The sequence below is a fragment of the Chenopodium album genome, chromosome 11 (genome assembly GCF_948465745.1).
Source record: "Chenopodium album chromosome 11, dcCheAlbu1.1, whole genome shotgun sequence".
Lineage (NCBI taxonomy): Eukaryota > Viridiplantae > Streptophyta > Magnoliopsida > Caryophyllales > Amaranthaceae > Chenopodium > Chenopodium album.
In genome coordinates, this window is record NC_137844.1 from 56,401,397 (window position 1) to 56,417,496 (window position 16,100).

The following is a 16,100-nucleotide window of genomic DNA, read 5'->3' on the forward strand; positions in this document are numbered from 1 at the left end:
TGTTAAAAACTCCCTCCGTCCCTAAATTAGAAGTTTATTTCTCTTTACTCCGTATTATATATTAATCGTCAATCATTAATGATTTAATTGTTAATTATTAATTGTCAATAATTAATTATTAATTGTTAATTATTGATTATTAATCATCAATAATTAATTATTAATGGTAAATTAGTTATTAATTAATTAATTATTAATTATTAATCATTAATTAATTAATTATTAATTATTAATTATTAATCATTAATGAATAATTAATTATATATATTATTAATCACTAATTATAAATTATTAATCATTAATTATTAATTTTAAATTATTAATCATCAATTATTAAACATTAATTATTAATTATAAATCATTAATTATTAATCATTTTGTTAACGGAAATTATTAATCAATAATTATAAATTATCAATTATTATTCATTAATTATTAGTTATCAATTATTAATTATCAAGGATCTTGCTAACTAACGCCCCCGGGGCGTTGGATAAGCATTTAAAATATTACTTAAAATGGTATTAATTTGGGAAAGCATGACAAAATCACGCGGCAATCGATGTAATTAATTTTAATTTTAATTTAATCTTTCTGCTTTTAGCTACCTTATCCAACGCCCCTGGGGCGTTCGTTAGCTTTTGCCAATTATCAATTATTATTCATTAATTATTATATATTAATTATTAATCATTAATTATTAAATATCAATTATTAATCATTAATTATTTATTATTAATTTCTAATTACTAATTATTACTTATTAATTACTACTCCGTAATCACTAATTATTTACTATTAACTAATTATCAATTACTAATTACTAATTATTAACTATTAATTACTAATTATTAACTATTAACTATTAACTACTCCCTCCGTCCCTAAATTACATTCCTCTTTGGAAATTTACACGGGAATTAAGGAGGGAAGAATAAGACAAATAACAATAATTAGATAATGCAATGGGAAGTACAAAGATAAATTAGTTATTACTCATGACAAGTCATCAATCCTTTGCAAAAAAAAGGACCAATCACATGCTCTTAATTAAAAAAATTTAACCAATCATATTCATTGTAATTTGGTACAAGGATTATGAGTGAGATTAGGTAAGGATGAGTGAGAAAGCATTAAATATAAAACAGAAAAAGAGAGTTGATTTACTAAAAAAAACTTACCAAAAATAGAAAGGAGGAATGTAATTTTGGAATACCAAAATTAGAAAGGAGGAATGTAATTTAGGGACGGAAGGAGTATTAATTACTAATTATTAACTATTAATTATTAATTACTCCCTCTGTTCTCGAAAGAACAACCCTTTTGGGGTGATTTTGCGGGTATTAAGAAAGTGAAAAAGATAGTAGTAAAAGTACATTGAAAAGTGAAATTTATATGGAATTTGCAAAAAGTAGAGAGAGAAAGTAATAAAAGTATATGGTAAAGAAAAATTTACATGGGGAAGCTAACTTTGCACAATATTGTTGAAAATTGGAGAGTATTTTAATGCAAATGGGATGATCATTTTAGAACTAGATTTAGGTGATAAGGGTCATTCTTTCATGGAGGGAGAGGTATTAATTACTACTAACTATTAATTATTAACTATTAATTATTAATTAGCTATTAATATTAATTATTAATTATTAATTGTTAGCTATTAATTAATTATCAATTATAAATTATTAATTTCTAATTATTAATTTTTACGGAGTAATTATTAATATATATAAAACAAAAAAAAAACTAATTATTTCAATGAAAAGCCAAAACCAAAAAGCTAGTCTTTTTTTTTTTTTTTGGTGGAAAATCCTGCTTTTCAACTAGCTAAAAAGCTGTCTATCAAACACATTTTTTGGTTATTTAACCAAAATAAAAAGCTTAAAATCAATCAAAAAGCCATTTACCAAACATAGCCACAACGATAGTAATTACAAGTGTTTACAAAAAAATATATATGTAGTTATGTTACGTACGTCCATCAAGTTTTCTTCGTTAATTCCTTGTTTCGAACATTTCAAGATAGTATATACGATTGTCAATCCTAGAAAATTCGTGACCAAAAATTAATAATGTGATCTATTATTGAAAGCTATGATAAGCACAAACAGCTGTTCAAAGCATAAGTTACCCAAAAGATGACATATAGTAGTGCAAGTGTCGTCAACAAGAACCGCATTATTAATTTATCATTATAAGTTTATAACAACTCAACAATTTCTGTAAATATTTCCAATATGTGTATTTCTTTTCATCCAAACACTTGAATCCTCCTTGAAAACAATGATATTTAGTTCATAAAAATTGAAGTTTGTTGCATCCATTTCCAATAGAAATTAAATTTGAAGAATTTACAATAGAAAATTATTTCATGGCTCGTGCTTCAGCAATTGCTATAGCTGTATTTTCTTGCTTCCTTATTTTGGTCCTACAATTGGCAGGTGAGCTTTAGATTCTTCTAGAATTTCTATTTTTTTCTTCTTTTCTTTTGCTTTTTTTTTTTCCTAATTATGTAGATGGTGTTTATATTTGTGATTTACTCTTGGGATCTTTATTTTATAATGAATAATAAATATATTGATCAATAAAAATCATAGAGTCAAATAATGTTTCTCCCAATTTGTTACACAAGGTATTATTTAGGAGTACATAATTCTCATAACGATTATGTGTTTTTGTCATAGAGGTTTTTATAACCATTATTGAGGCCTTTACATTATTATTCTTGTATAAAGAGTGATTTCTGTATAAAAATAAAAATAAAAATAAAATAAAAAAAATTGGTTCTAATATTAGATGTTAATGTCTAATTACCTTTCTTTATATTGTTATTCTTTATTACGTTACCTTAATCTGAACTGGTAACATATAAAGTGACAGATTTTTTTAACAAACAAATAAATTCCGATACTTAGTGATTGCATGGTGTGATCGATAAATCGATTACGTACCATAAGACGTTATTCAACCGTGATAATCAACTTTAATGTGCTAGGAGCATACGTAAATTGCTAATAAGATCGATGTTCTTGGATTGTGGACTTGTATGTAGATGGGAGTGAGAGCAAGTTGTGTCCACCATGGTGCGTTACTAGGCTTGATGCTTCGGTTGCTCGGGTCAAGATATCATTTGATTGGATATGTGAAAATGGTGCGGATTGTCGCCCGATAAGACCAGGCGGGCCGTGTTACGTGGAAGGTGACATCAAGGCCATGGCCTCCTATGCCTTCAATGACTATTTCCAGAAGACTAGACTGTCTGGTGGTCTATGTGATTATGGTGAAGTTGCTACTATATCTAATGAAGACCCCAGTAAGTAAACATTATATTGTTGATTGAAACAAGACGGTCTCATAATAAGTTATTGCAAGCCTGTGACGTTTTTGTTTATGGCTTGATCTATTAGTTGTACTACTAAAATTACTCATTTTTTTATGTTGGAATTTATCTTACAGGTCATGATACCTGCAATTTCACGTGTGTACGCCATACTAGGGCAGATAATCATTCAGATGTATGGGTAAATGAACTCCGAAAACTCCGACTATACATTCAGCAATCCTATAACTATGTATTTATGTACATTTTAGACATAGTAACACAGAAAGAAAAACATATAATGCTAATGTTAAGTGAAAATTGATGTAACTCCCAACTGTCAATTTGATTAGCTATAGTATCTAGTTTGATAAAGCAAATACATTTTATGTTTCTGAATGGCAAATTAAATAAATAATTCAGTAGCGAATATTAGAGCAAAAGGGAAGGGCCCCTATGAGACTTAATGAAGATCCTCCCCTGCAAGTAAGGTTTGCGAGGACTAAAAGTAGGTTACTTGAAGGGTTGTTACTAACTAGATAAAGGTTAGTCTAGGATGCCCTTTGTTAATGTACTGCTAGAAAAAAGAGAAGAAAAAAAAAAAAAAAAAAAAAAAAACACTTTGAAATCTAAGGATCAGATCAGTAACTTAACAGAAGTGTCTTTGTATTCCAAGACATACACAAAAAAAACTTTGTGCAGGACATCAAACACAACTGATGCAATAATTTGTAATGTACAGCTGAATTCAGTACTTAGTATCAGATAATAAGGCGGCCGGGTTCAAGTATTATTAATAAGGGGGAGAGACAAAGTCACCACTGAGATCAGAATCCAACAGTTCAGCCTCTAAATCATCATCAGCTCCTTGTGCTTCGGATTCTGCAGCCTGTTCTCCTATGGTTGCTTCCCTCGTCGTTTGTGCTTCTTTTATGATTTGCATAATCTCCTCTTCACTTTGGACCTGTAGATCACCGCCGTTCTTTTCTCCATAGTTTGTCTTCTCCCCTTCAACAAGATCCTTTGGATAATTCTTCAAAAACCATGGGTGCTTCTTGATCTCAGGGATTGTGATCCTCTTCAGTGAACATCATACCAGTCACAAACATGTATTGTATATTATGACATATAGTGTTCATCTACAAAAAAAATTGCTTGGATAAATTTTGGGTTCACTATAGAGTGTCAAAGAGGGTGTTACCTTGGAGGGGTTAGCGACAAAGATTTGTGAAAGGAGGTTCTTGCAGTCTGCTGATACGCGCACATAGTCTGGAATAGAGAATTGAACACCCAGTATTCTCTGTGCAGGAAAAAAGATTACTCACTGTACAACACAAATACAATAGCCATTGCACTAACAAGGGATATTTCCTTGTAAGTCTTAAAAACTCACTGCAATTGTCTTGCGGAAATTTTTTGGATCTTCAGGATCCTCGAAAGGATATCCTCCCACCAGCATCACATACAATGTCACTCCACAAGACCAAACATCAGCAATCTGCAACATCGAAACTCATTGTATAACATATGTATAATTATAATCCATCCAATATCTGGTATATCCAACAATGATGTGGTTTGCAAATTGTACCTTCCCATCATATTCCTTACGCGACAGGACCTCAGGTGCGATATATGCAGGTGTACCCACTGTCGACTTAGGCTGTGAATGCAGTATCCCAGACTGAGATACAACGAAGGATTTAGTTTCAGCTGTTAGTCTCCGAAGAAAGAGGGGATTTAGCCCTCAAGACTTACAGAGAAATTAACTTGTAACACATACTTTGGAGTAACCAAAGTCGCATATCTTAAGGCGAGGTGATGGACTACCATCAAGCAGAGTATTTTCCAGTTTTAGATCCCTATGACAGATTTCCTGCAGCAATTGATACAAACAGAAACTCAGGTACAGAATGACAGCAGCTGACTTCAGACATCAGCAGCAGGCCTGCAGTGGTACAAACAGACACTCAGCTTAACTCGAACAGATAATGAAATCGCGTACCATGGTATGACAGTAGCTGACTCCAGATATCAGCTGCTGGAAGAAAAACCTTGCCTGTTACTTGCACAGACAGTACAGTCAGACAGAGGGAGCTTATTAGTAAAAAATTTATGCACGTATTAACATCTAACAGAGGTTAAGAACATATAATCAATACGAAAACACTGAAATGCAGTAATTGATAATAGCAACCTCGTCTTCACTAAATCGACCAGCACTGCATATTCTGTTGAAGAGCTCTCCTCCAGCAGCATACTCCATTACAATCGCCAAATGCGTAGGTGTTACAAAAACCTAGTAAGAATGAGCATTAAAACTCGTAAGGCCATGAAAAATTTAAAACAGTTAACACGAATCGAATTGATGATGTTTTAACACAATTAGGAAGTATGATCAAGTATACCTCTTTAAACTTGATGATATTTGGATGCTTTAATGATCGATGATTGATAATCTCCCTCTGAACATTCTCATCAATCTAAAACCAAAATAAATATGATTAATTGATTAAACATATGCTATATACTCGTAATCCTTCAACAATTAGCAAAATTATATACAACATACTCAATTCGTATAGAACAAGGAACATTATTTATTTACGAACAAAAAATGAAATTTTCAAACTTGACTTAAATTTGACCATCATACAACTATTTACTTTTTTTTTTTTTCCCAAGACAATTACACAAAATCAGTTAGTCTCAAAGTATCTATCAGAGTATGAGACAAATAACGATTTAGAAAAGAAAATAAAAACACCGTGTGTTTCTTCGTAATTTAACACGAATATATCAGACAAACATTACAACAGTAACGTACTACATGGTAAACTGATCATCAGATTGTACAACTTTTGACCCATAACCAAAAAAAAAAAAAAAAAAAAAAAAAAAAAAAAAGGTAGCTTTTATAATTTTGCATAATAAAACACAAAATTCAAAAAAATCAAAGCAAAAATAAATAAATTAAAAATGGTGATACCTTTTTTCCTCTTTCAATGTATTTAACAGCAAAAAGCTCCTTAGTTTTCTTATCAATCACCAATCTAGCAACTCCAAAATTCCCAGAACCTATTTCCTTTATTGGTTCATATCTCTCCATGTTTTACAATCCAAAAAAAAATGGTTTTTTTTTGTTAATTAAACCCAGAAAAAATTCTTACCTAAAAACTTGTTTTTTTTGGGTTTATGAAGAACAAAAGAAATAATGTAGAGAAAAATGTAGGAGTTGAGATGTCTAATAAATAAATAAATGCATAAGAAAATTGGTGTGACGTTTATATAAATATATGTATACTTGTAGAATAATATTTATATTTCTGTTACTACAGTAGTATTACTTATTCTTTATTTTAATTTATTGGTCAATGGTCATTTCTTGGAAATTAAAGTGCAAATTATTCCCTTTTTTTTTTCTTTTGATTACTGTACATTTTTGTTTAATATTCTAATTAAAGAGAGAATTTGGAGGACACGTATGATTAGGACTATTAGGAGCAACTTGCAACTTTGCAAGAGTCGGCTGGATAGTGACAGCTAACCTCACAGGATGACACATACTACATACTTGTACGTTAATTTTGTTAATTAAATTATGTCCACATAATTATTATAGAGTTGTTTAATTTAATAATGATAGTTAATATGTAGGTTAATATCAAGAGATGCTCTTTCGGTTACAAGTAACTCTCGTAAAGAATGTCTTTAGTGTGAGATTCATTCTCTAGGCATTGGGTTTAAGATCTATATGGTATATTAAATGATGTTTCTAAATAAGTTTACATGTCATATGGAACCTAAAAATATAGATTGTGTACAACATTTAAACTCACAATATTAAGTTTAAAAACTACTCCATAAAGTGTATTATCACCATAATACATATTATTTTACCAAATTAAATGTAAATAAAGATTTTAATCATGAAATTAATTTAATGCAATAAATTGGGATACTGCCCGAGCCTACAAACTAGTGGTATAGTAAAATTTAAAACATGTTCAGCTGATTGACATAGTTACACTTTACGGTCATAACTCAAATAATTGGTTGTCTTAGAAATCCTTGAGATGAGGTGGATGGGTTTCACTCATATGGTCATATCATACTTGTATAGTTTGTACGTATCAAGTAAAGGGCCAGGGATTGTATTCATGTATAAAAGTACATCAAATACATCATTTTATGTACTACTCGTATCAAATATTGTACAAACCTTGTTTTATTAAGGTTTTAAACTCATACTCCGTACTACTCTGTGAGCAAAACATTAATTATTACTCAATAAAGTATGACCTCGAAACTGTACTCCATAGACTTAAAGACTAAAAATGAATAAATAAGATAACAAATACGGAGTAAATAGTAGTATACGCCTTTTATACTATATGAATTTAGTTAATGTATGTGTCTCACTAGTAAGTACTAAGTAATTTACCTTCGATTATTAACCCTCAATCATACATTTTGATTCTTGATATTGTAAAATTGTACTCGCAATATTAAAAACGACGGCATAAAAGTATAGGATTACATTAACAAAACTTAACTTACATTGTTAAAAATGAGCATGTTGTCAAGCCAGGTCCCACTTTCTTAAAAAAAGGTGGTGATTGCTCCATTCAATCATTCATATTATAATGGGTAATGTTATATGTAGCCCTTATTCCCAAAGTGATATATATAAGCATTAAATACACTCTTGAAAATTGTATAAAATTAGGAATTCATGACAAAAATACGCGTAAATCAGTGTAATTAGTGTTTATATTTAGAAAATTTGTCAAAAAATATCTTGGGTTTTTCTAAGCTATGCCCCCGATTTCTTCGGTTACTAAGCTGTACCCATGCATTTTTAAAGTTATAAACTGTGTCCTCCACCTCACGATATTTTATTAACAATACCCTTTGACAGTCATATCCGTTAACGAAAATTAAGTTATTTTATCAACAATGGTGTCGTGGCGTTATTAATTTGACACGTGTCCCGTTCTAATTGGTTTAACACTTTAAAAAAAATTAAAAATCAGAAAATAAAATAATAAAAAAAGGTTATTGTTAATAAAAATTAGTGATGTTGAGGGCACAGCTTAGACGTTTGAAAAGACATGGCCACAGGTTAGAAACCAAAGAAGTTTGGGGGCATAATTTAGAAAAACCTTTTAAAAGCTTTCTGGTTAAAAAAAACCACCACGTTTATTTTTTTTGCGAGAGGAAACCTATTTTCCTAATTACCCTCTAATTAACTTAATTAGACTCTAATTTCTTCTAATTAACCTCTAACCCACCAAATTACTAAATAATTAAATTTAATTAATATATATATATAAAAAAACCTCCACCCCCTCCCCTCGTCCTCCCTTTCCTCCTCCCCTTCTTCCTCCCATGGCATCAACCCCCCTCCCCCACCAGACCCGCTGTCCAAATCTCCCACCTTCGGCGACCTCCTCCACCGCCAAACAACCCTCCCTTTCCCCCTAATCACTGCCCGACAACCACCTCCTTGATTTTGAAAACCCTAGAAAATTGATTTGGGGATTTTTAATTTTATGCATCTTGCTTGCAATTGATGCTTGTTTTGGGTTTGATTATGTATGTATGTGATGGTAGGGTGATTTAGAATCAAATTGCAATCAATTTGGACTTGATTTGAGCATGTTTGAGTAAATAAGAGCCAAAAATTCGAAAGGGGTGGTGGTCGCCAGTGGGGATTAGGGGGAAAGGGAGGGTCAACCGGCGATGGAGGTAAGTCACCGGAGGTGCCGGGATTTGGGCGGCGGTCCGGTGGGTGAGGGGGTTGCTTCTAAGGGAGGGGGAAAGGGAGGAAAAAGGGGAAGGGGTGGTTGGTTGGTGGTTGGGGAGGTGGTGTTTTTAAGTAATCTAATTATTAAGTAATTGGGTGGGTTAGAGGTTAATTAGAAGAAATGGGAGGAAATTAGAGTCTAATTAAGTTAATTAGAGAATAATTAAGGAAATGGGTTTCCTCTCGCAAAAATAATGAACGTGGTGGTTTTTTTTAACCAAAAAGCTTTTAAAAGGTTTTTTTTCGCAAAATGGTGCTTTAAAAGGTTTTTTTTTTTTTTTTGACAAATTTTCCTTTATATTTTTATGATTCTTAACTTTTTACGATTTTCAAGTGTAAATTTAATGCTTATATGTAGCCCTAAGGGCTATGTATAGCATTTTCCTATTATAATTTATTAACCCAAAAAAGGAATCATCAATTGGAAAGGTTCAAGTTAAAAAAAAAAAAATTATAGTAGCTTTTTTTTAGGTAAGACTTAGGAGGCAAGAAAAAGTGCTCTACTAGAGCGTAATCTCATTATAGTCTACAATAGATCCCTTGGAAGCAAGGAAAGCAGAATTCTCGATAGAGTTTGAACCCTGATAATCACAAATACGTAGTAATATCAATTGTGAGATACAAACCTTCATCCTAGTCTAATTAACAAAGTAGGATTTACTCATTGGTAAGTTGGTAACGTATTGTGTTGTTAATATGGAGTAGTATATATAAATGGATATATACACGCGATTGTTAATGATACCTTTATCCCGTAAAAATGACAACTTAATTAATGTATTGTGCTAATGGTCTAATGTGATGTTAACTGTTAAGCTTTAATTATTGAACGTCTCCTTGATGGCCAAGCAGCTCCTTGATAATTTTGCAATAGCTATATATTTTCATAGATTAATAGTTGACTTTGATTTCTACTTTCATGAATATCAAATTGTCAACTAATCTCTCGTTTCAACATGAATATTTATGATAACATTATACTCGGTTCTCTGTAATATGGAGTGTGTCAATTGGCCTGGTATTATTAATACTTATTAGTTAATACTTTATTGTTAAATTTTAGGTATTGTTTTTTCCATTTTAAAAACTAAATTTGAGTTTTTTGACGTTTCATTGTGGAAGTACAATCTATATTACTCAATTCCATTCACAAATTCAAGAGTTGAAATCAATCAATTAAAGAGTTTATGTCACTTTCATGACGCTTTAATTTATGCATTAATTATCTTACGGTTGTTAAATACGAAGTATTTTTTCCCCCTCTATTCAATAATGTACTCTCCCTATTAAATTCTTTTCAGTGATAATGTATATTTCTCCTCTTCTATTTTGTCTAAATCGAATTACTATTTTAGTATTCAAAATTCGACCAAAACTAGTGGCGGTGGGTAGTGATGATATAATAACGCTATAAAATATGATAATTTTATGTATATGGCATTCATCGTTAGTTGATATCCTTGGAAGTAAGGTATACTATGTTTCTCAAGTACAGCTTAGTCAAGTGGTATGGGATCAAACCCCACTAAAGCACCTTAGGGTGGAGATTCTCTTACCTCCCCCCTCCTACACTCTCAAAGTACCTAGCCCGCTAATTCAGACCGGAAGGACGTGTTGTAAGAGGTTCCGACTCGATAGGGTCCTTCTTACAAAAAAAAAAGTTTCTCATTATACTATGTTGCTATGCAGATAAAATTGTTTCTTGCATTGCAAATTTGCAACAACTTATTTGTAGTATCTCGTACTTAATTACTTACATATGATTTCCTTAGGCTCGAATACATATTTTTATGATCTATAATACGAAATACGGAGTATGATATAAACAACCTTCAGGCTTACCAATCTAAACATGGTCTTTCAAACCGTATTTGGTGTATTGTTAATGAGAATAATGACATTTTACCAAATAAGGTTTAATATATTGAAAAGATTTACATCTCATAACCGCGAGTACACCGATCTCTTAATCACGAGGTTTAAGATCAAATCTCATTAGATGGTACATTAGGGCGGAAACTCCCTTACCCTTTCCCCCTATTATCAAATAGTCTTATCCATGAATCTAGATTGAGTTAACCTCTGAGAGGTTCTACCTTTAATCCTTATAAGGGTTTCCCTTTGCCTTGACCAAAAAAAAAAAAAAAAAAAAAAAAAAAAAGTTGTGGCAATTTAAATCTTGTTTAAATATGAAATTTAATTGTCATTCCACCATTGGCTTGGATAAGAACTACCTGAGCATATCTTAAGATTTTCATTTGATGGGCTTTGTGGGTCAAAATATAAATGTGGTTGGTCCGTTGGATCTAGTCAATTTAAGGCCCAAAATGATTAGCTATTTTGGTATCCAAAAGTTTAAACAGTAGATAAGTTCAGTATATTTGCCCCTTGAGTTCATTGTGATTAAAGGGTATGCACATCATCTTTAACTATTGTCAAAAAAAAAAAAAAAAAAAAAAGAAAACTATTGGCTTATGTGTTTATCAATATTATATTGTAGGTTCATTATCTCTTACATACAGATTAGGTTCATTATCTCTGACTTTTTTGTTCACCATTTTATTATTTTGGATTTATCATTAGTCTAATTGCTCAAGTTATAGCTTTATTATATTTTACGTAATGGTGCTCAACGTTTAAACTACAGGTTCATCACCTTTGGCCTATATCCCTAAACTATAGCTTTAAAAAAATTATTTATAAAAAAAATAAATAAAAAAAAAAAAAATAGAAAGTAGGTTTATTACCACGAAAACCCATCACATGCTCATTGCCTTTGGCTTATTTATGTTGTTTAAATGGTAGGGGTCATTACATTTTACATATGTACTACAATGTTCTCACATAAGAGAAGTATGATTATACGCGGTATGAATCCATATTCTTAGTAGATACGTAAGCTCCCTTTGCCTTCTTTAAAAAAAAAAAAAAAAAAAAAAAAAAAAAAAAAAAAAAGATAAAAGATAACTAACTTTTTCTTAATTGTACTACAGAAAGTACTTAATTGATTGATTAATGAAAAGATTAAACTAATGGTTCAAAAATCAAAAACATGTAACCCAAAATCAAATCTGGAGTGTTTTCTTTGAAATGGGCCATTAAGATTCAACAAGTGATAACTGATAAGATGATGTTGATACATTGACAACTTTCTATATGGAAAAGTCCTAGTAAGTTGGAAATTTCAAGCCCATCAAAACAGCATTATCGATTGGACCAACTAATTGGCTAAAGGGATTAGGCCCAATATCAAAATGCTCTTCTTTTTTTTTTTTTTTTTTTTTTTTGTATTCCCGTTGAACTTAACATCGCCTTAAAATTTATTTTGGCTCACCATAACTTGTCATAAGAAAAAATATATTACTCCCTCCGTATATTATAAGTGTTAAATTTAGACCAAACACGCATAGAGGTGATTATTGGGAGGTCCGGACCGGGTTCGGGCCAGGCCGAAGTTAAAAAAACTAAGGCCACTTCTTGGGCCGGAATTTTTGTGCCCAATGCCGCCCAAAATGATCGGGTCGTGCGGGCTTTTCAGGCCGGGCCAAAAAACCAACTATATATATGCATAAAAACGCATTTTCAAACCTGCCCGAAATAAATAATAAATTTTCGGGCCAGGCCGGACCCGACCCAATTTCGGGCTAAAAAATTCTGCCCAAAATCGGATCAGGCCAACCTTGATCACCTCTAAACACACATGTCAAGACACGACTTTGACCACTAATTCATCTAATTATATCTTAGTAAAATTACAGGAAAATTGATATTATATACTCCGTATGAAAATATACATTGTAATAGATCCAACAATATACTGTATTATTTAATATCATTTGCTGTTTATATATTATTAAACTATTCAAGTCAAAACCATTATGTGAATAGTGAAAAAGTCAAAGTGTAACACTTATTAAAGCACGGAAGGAGTAGGGTTGAATTTTTTTTCCGGAATGAAGATCGATTTTTATTTCACACTATCAAAAATTGATTATATTGCACCATATGGGAGGGAAAAAAAAAAAAGAATTTTGATCGCCCTTTGGTGAGGCAAAAATCAAATTTTTCCAACAAAATTTTTATTAACAATATTGTGGTTGATTAATCTACAATTATTGTACTAGTATGATCCAAACAAAATACTAAGAAGATAACGGTTTAGATGGTCTTTAGTGGCAACTAGTTGTGTGTTAGACTAATAGGGGTAGTGGAAGTGATTGTTCGTTGAGAACAAGGATTGGAGAGTAAGGTGGTAGTGAGATCTTGTCATATTAGTCTTGAATCTCTCAACGTAAACTTTGACATTCAGTTTCCTAATTTGATTTTAGGATTCTCTAGCTCGCAAAAATTAAAGATGTTTATGTCATACGAGTAGACTTTTATAGTTTAATTCATGGTTAGAGAACATTATAGTTTGTTGTTTAAGATTGTCGTCAATAAAGACTTATTGTTAATTATTGTAGATATCATAAAATTATTTAACGTCATAAAATTATTTCAGTATTTATTAATGATAATTTCATATTCCCCGCAAATTTGAGAGCAAATTTATTCTTTATAACAAACTCTATCTTTAACAAAAATCTACCAAACCAATTATGTAATAAAATAGTTTGATAAAGAAGGGCGGCATCCAACAGACAAAAAGAATAAAGTAACCATTAATCTACAAGCAAAGTGATCGAAGAGAGTTCACATTAATTTATTAGTCATCACATTTTATAGTTGTGTTAATGAAGTATCAATCAACGGGTATTATTGTACTATTCCGTATAATTTTGTTTAAGATTTCATTAGAATATTAGTTAAACAACGTTAATCACATGAACTTGTCTAACTGTGATTAGGATTTGGTCTTTCTATCGGCGTGCAAAGTTAGACCAAACAACGGCGAAAAGGATGGAATACAGCTAAAGTAGAAGCACCTAACAATTCTCACCCGAAATTAAAAAGTACTACGAAATACTTTAAAATGCGAATATGCTTTACTCCCTCACTATTAATAAAATGGCGAAATTATAATAGCGGTAAATAGTAATATAGAAGCTTGGTACCTCATAACCAGGGAATGTAATATACAATCGGGTATATAGTGCATTCAAGGGATTTTTTACTCATTTTTTGTTAATTACTGTTTATTTTAATCATCAAATGAGTAAATAACCTAAATAACCTTGACTGCACCGTACATCCGGCTATATGTAAAAAAAAAAAAAAGTAGTCTTTAATTTATTGATAATAAACCTAACTTACAAATTTTTTTGCGTCAAAATAATAACAAACCTAACTTAAAAGATTTTTTGAACTTTGAACTTAATCAATCAATCATCAATCAATAAACCTATACTAAAGGCAAAATCAGGAATGACACTTGTCATTTCCTGGTTAAAAATTTTCCCGCCTTTTTTTTCCTTTTCTTTTTAGTTTTTTGACAACATATTTAATTTAATCCAATTACATTCAATTAAATTTTTTACATATATTCTATATACTAGGAAACTTTTAGTTACAAAAATGCTAACATTGATTAAAAATAATGTATTGGAATATATTCTTTTCCAAATTGTTATAATATTATCAATATCAATTTTTTTTCTCCAACTTTTATCATTTGATAATAAAATTTATTTTAATTAAAAAAAGAAAAATCATTTTGGTAGCATACTTTGTATTAATCTTAAAATTATACGTAAAATTTATAAGAACAAAATAAGTTTGTTATAGTATACTTTGTATACAACATATATTGGAAAATTATTTAATAATTCTAAACATTTATGTGATTATTTAAAAAATAAAAACCCCTACTACTCACTGAAGATATATTTAAAAAGTTGATTATTGAATACTAATTATCCTAAAGTAAAATGAACTCAACTAAATTTTCATATTATGTCGATCAAAGTGTATCAATAATTTAAGGACAAATGTATATGAGTTCGTATATGGGTACTAACCTAACCTAATATTTTAATTTTCTTATATAAAACCTTATAGCTTCTAAGTTTCTATTATTATATTTATTTATTTATTTATACAATCCAATTCAATAACCTTTACGTATTTAGTATTGGTATAAACTAATTAAAATTCAAGTTATTTTGTTAAAATAATTTTTTTGGATAAATTATCATTGAATTAACACCATTATTTATTGTTTATTTGTTGTAAAATTTAATTATGACCGTGCATGGCACGGGACTTAACCTAATTTATTACTAAAATTGAACTTAACTGACTTTATCCTAACACATGTATATTATGTACGTGTGGATATTATAACAACTAATCAACCTTATTATTTTTTCTTAAAAAAGAAAAAAAAAAATTCAACCCTATGGATTATGGAATAAATGTAGGAGAATTCGAGTCCCTTTTTTTTCCAACATCTGTCTAATCAAATAATTGAAATGGAAGTTGAAAGAAAAACAAGAGAAGTATCGACATCCATGAAAAGTTGTTATCAATTACCAGTAGTTTGCACTCAGCAAAGAAAGTTCGCGAAGAGATAAAAGAAAATTAATCACAACCTTCCACATGTTAGGTACTTAATTATGCCATCAACTTAAGGATCCAATCAATGGTATAAATTTTTTTCACATGGTTTATGCATTAAATTACGACTAGGATTAGGCATTAGACTACGGGTCTGTGAATGCTTCTCCTACAAAGGTTTTGAATGGTTGTGATTAAAAGTTATAAAATTAATATGCGATTCGTAATACACATTTAAAGTAGTATTTTGTAAGTTTATTTTCCTTGAAATTAAGGTGTTGTTTTGTTGTACATAAAAAATGAAAATTGAATAATTTTATGTGAATTTGAAAGTCGAAAGTTTATTTGGTTGATGATGAAAGTGAAAGTCTAGAAATTTCAAAATCACAAAAGCTTTTAATGTTCCCAAAATGTGGGAACTAAATTCCCAAGTCTCATTGGATATTAAAAACTCCCATGATTTGCAAATATTTTCCT

The 16,100-nt window shown here is 30.4% G+C and overlaps 2 protein-coding genes across 2 annotated transcripts; one reads left to right on the top strand and one right to left on the bottom strand.

Annotated features, from left to right (window-relative positions):
* Positions 1–2,294: 2,294 nt before the first annotated feature.
* LOC145569340 (glucan endo-1,3-beta-glucosidase 4-like) lies at positions 2,295–3,808 on the top strand. The gene is made up of 3 exons (XM_081628691.1): positions 2,295–2,441; positions 3,053–3,313; positions 3,457–3,808. Exons 1-3 carry the CDS (start codon positions 2,372–2,374, stop codon positions 3,642–3,644), a joined length of 519 nt encoding a protein of 172 aa, XP_081484817.1. The 5' UTR covers positions 2,295–2,371; the 3' UTR covers positions 3,645–3,808.
* Positions 3,809–3,947: 139 nt separating this feature from the next.
* Positions 3,948–6,541, bottom strand: LOC145569342 (serine/threonine-protein kinase SAPK3-like). Its single transcript, XM_081628692.1, has 9 exons — positions 6,309–6,541; positions 5,728–5,802; positions 5,517–5,618; positions 5,325–5,378; positions 5,103–5,195; positions 4,911–5,003; positions 4,713–4,817; positions 4,521–4,619; positions 3,948–4,397 (listed from the first exon to the last, which is right to left on the bottom strand). The coding sequence occupies exons 1-9, from the start codon at positions 6,426–6,428 to the stop codon at positions 4,113–4,115; spliced, it is 1,026 nt and encodes a 341-aa protein (XP_081484818.1). The 5' UTR covers positions 6,429–6,541; the 3' UTR covers positions 3,948–4,112.
* Positions 6,542–16,100: the final 9,559 nt, after the last annotated feature.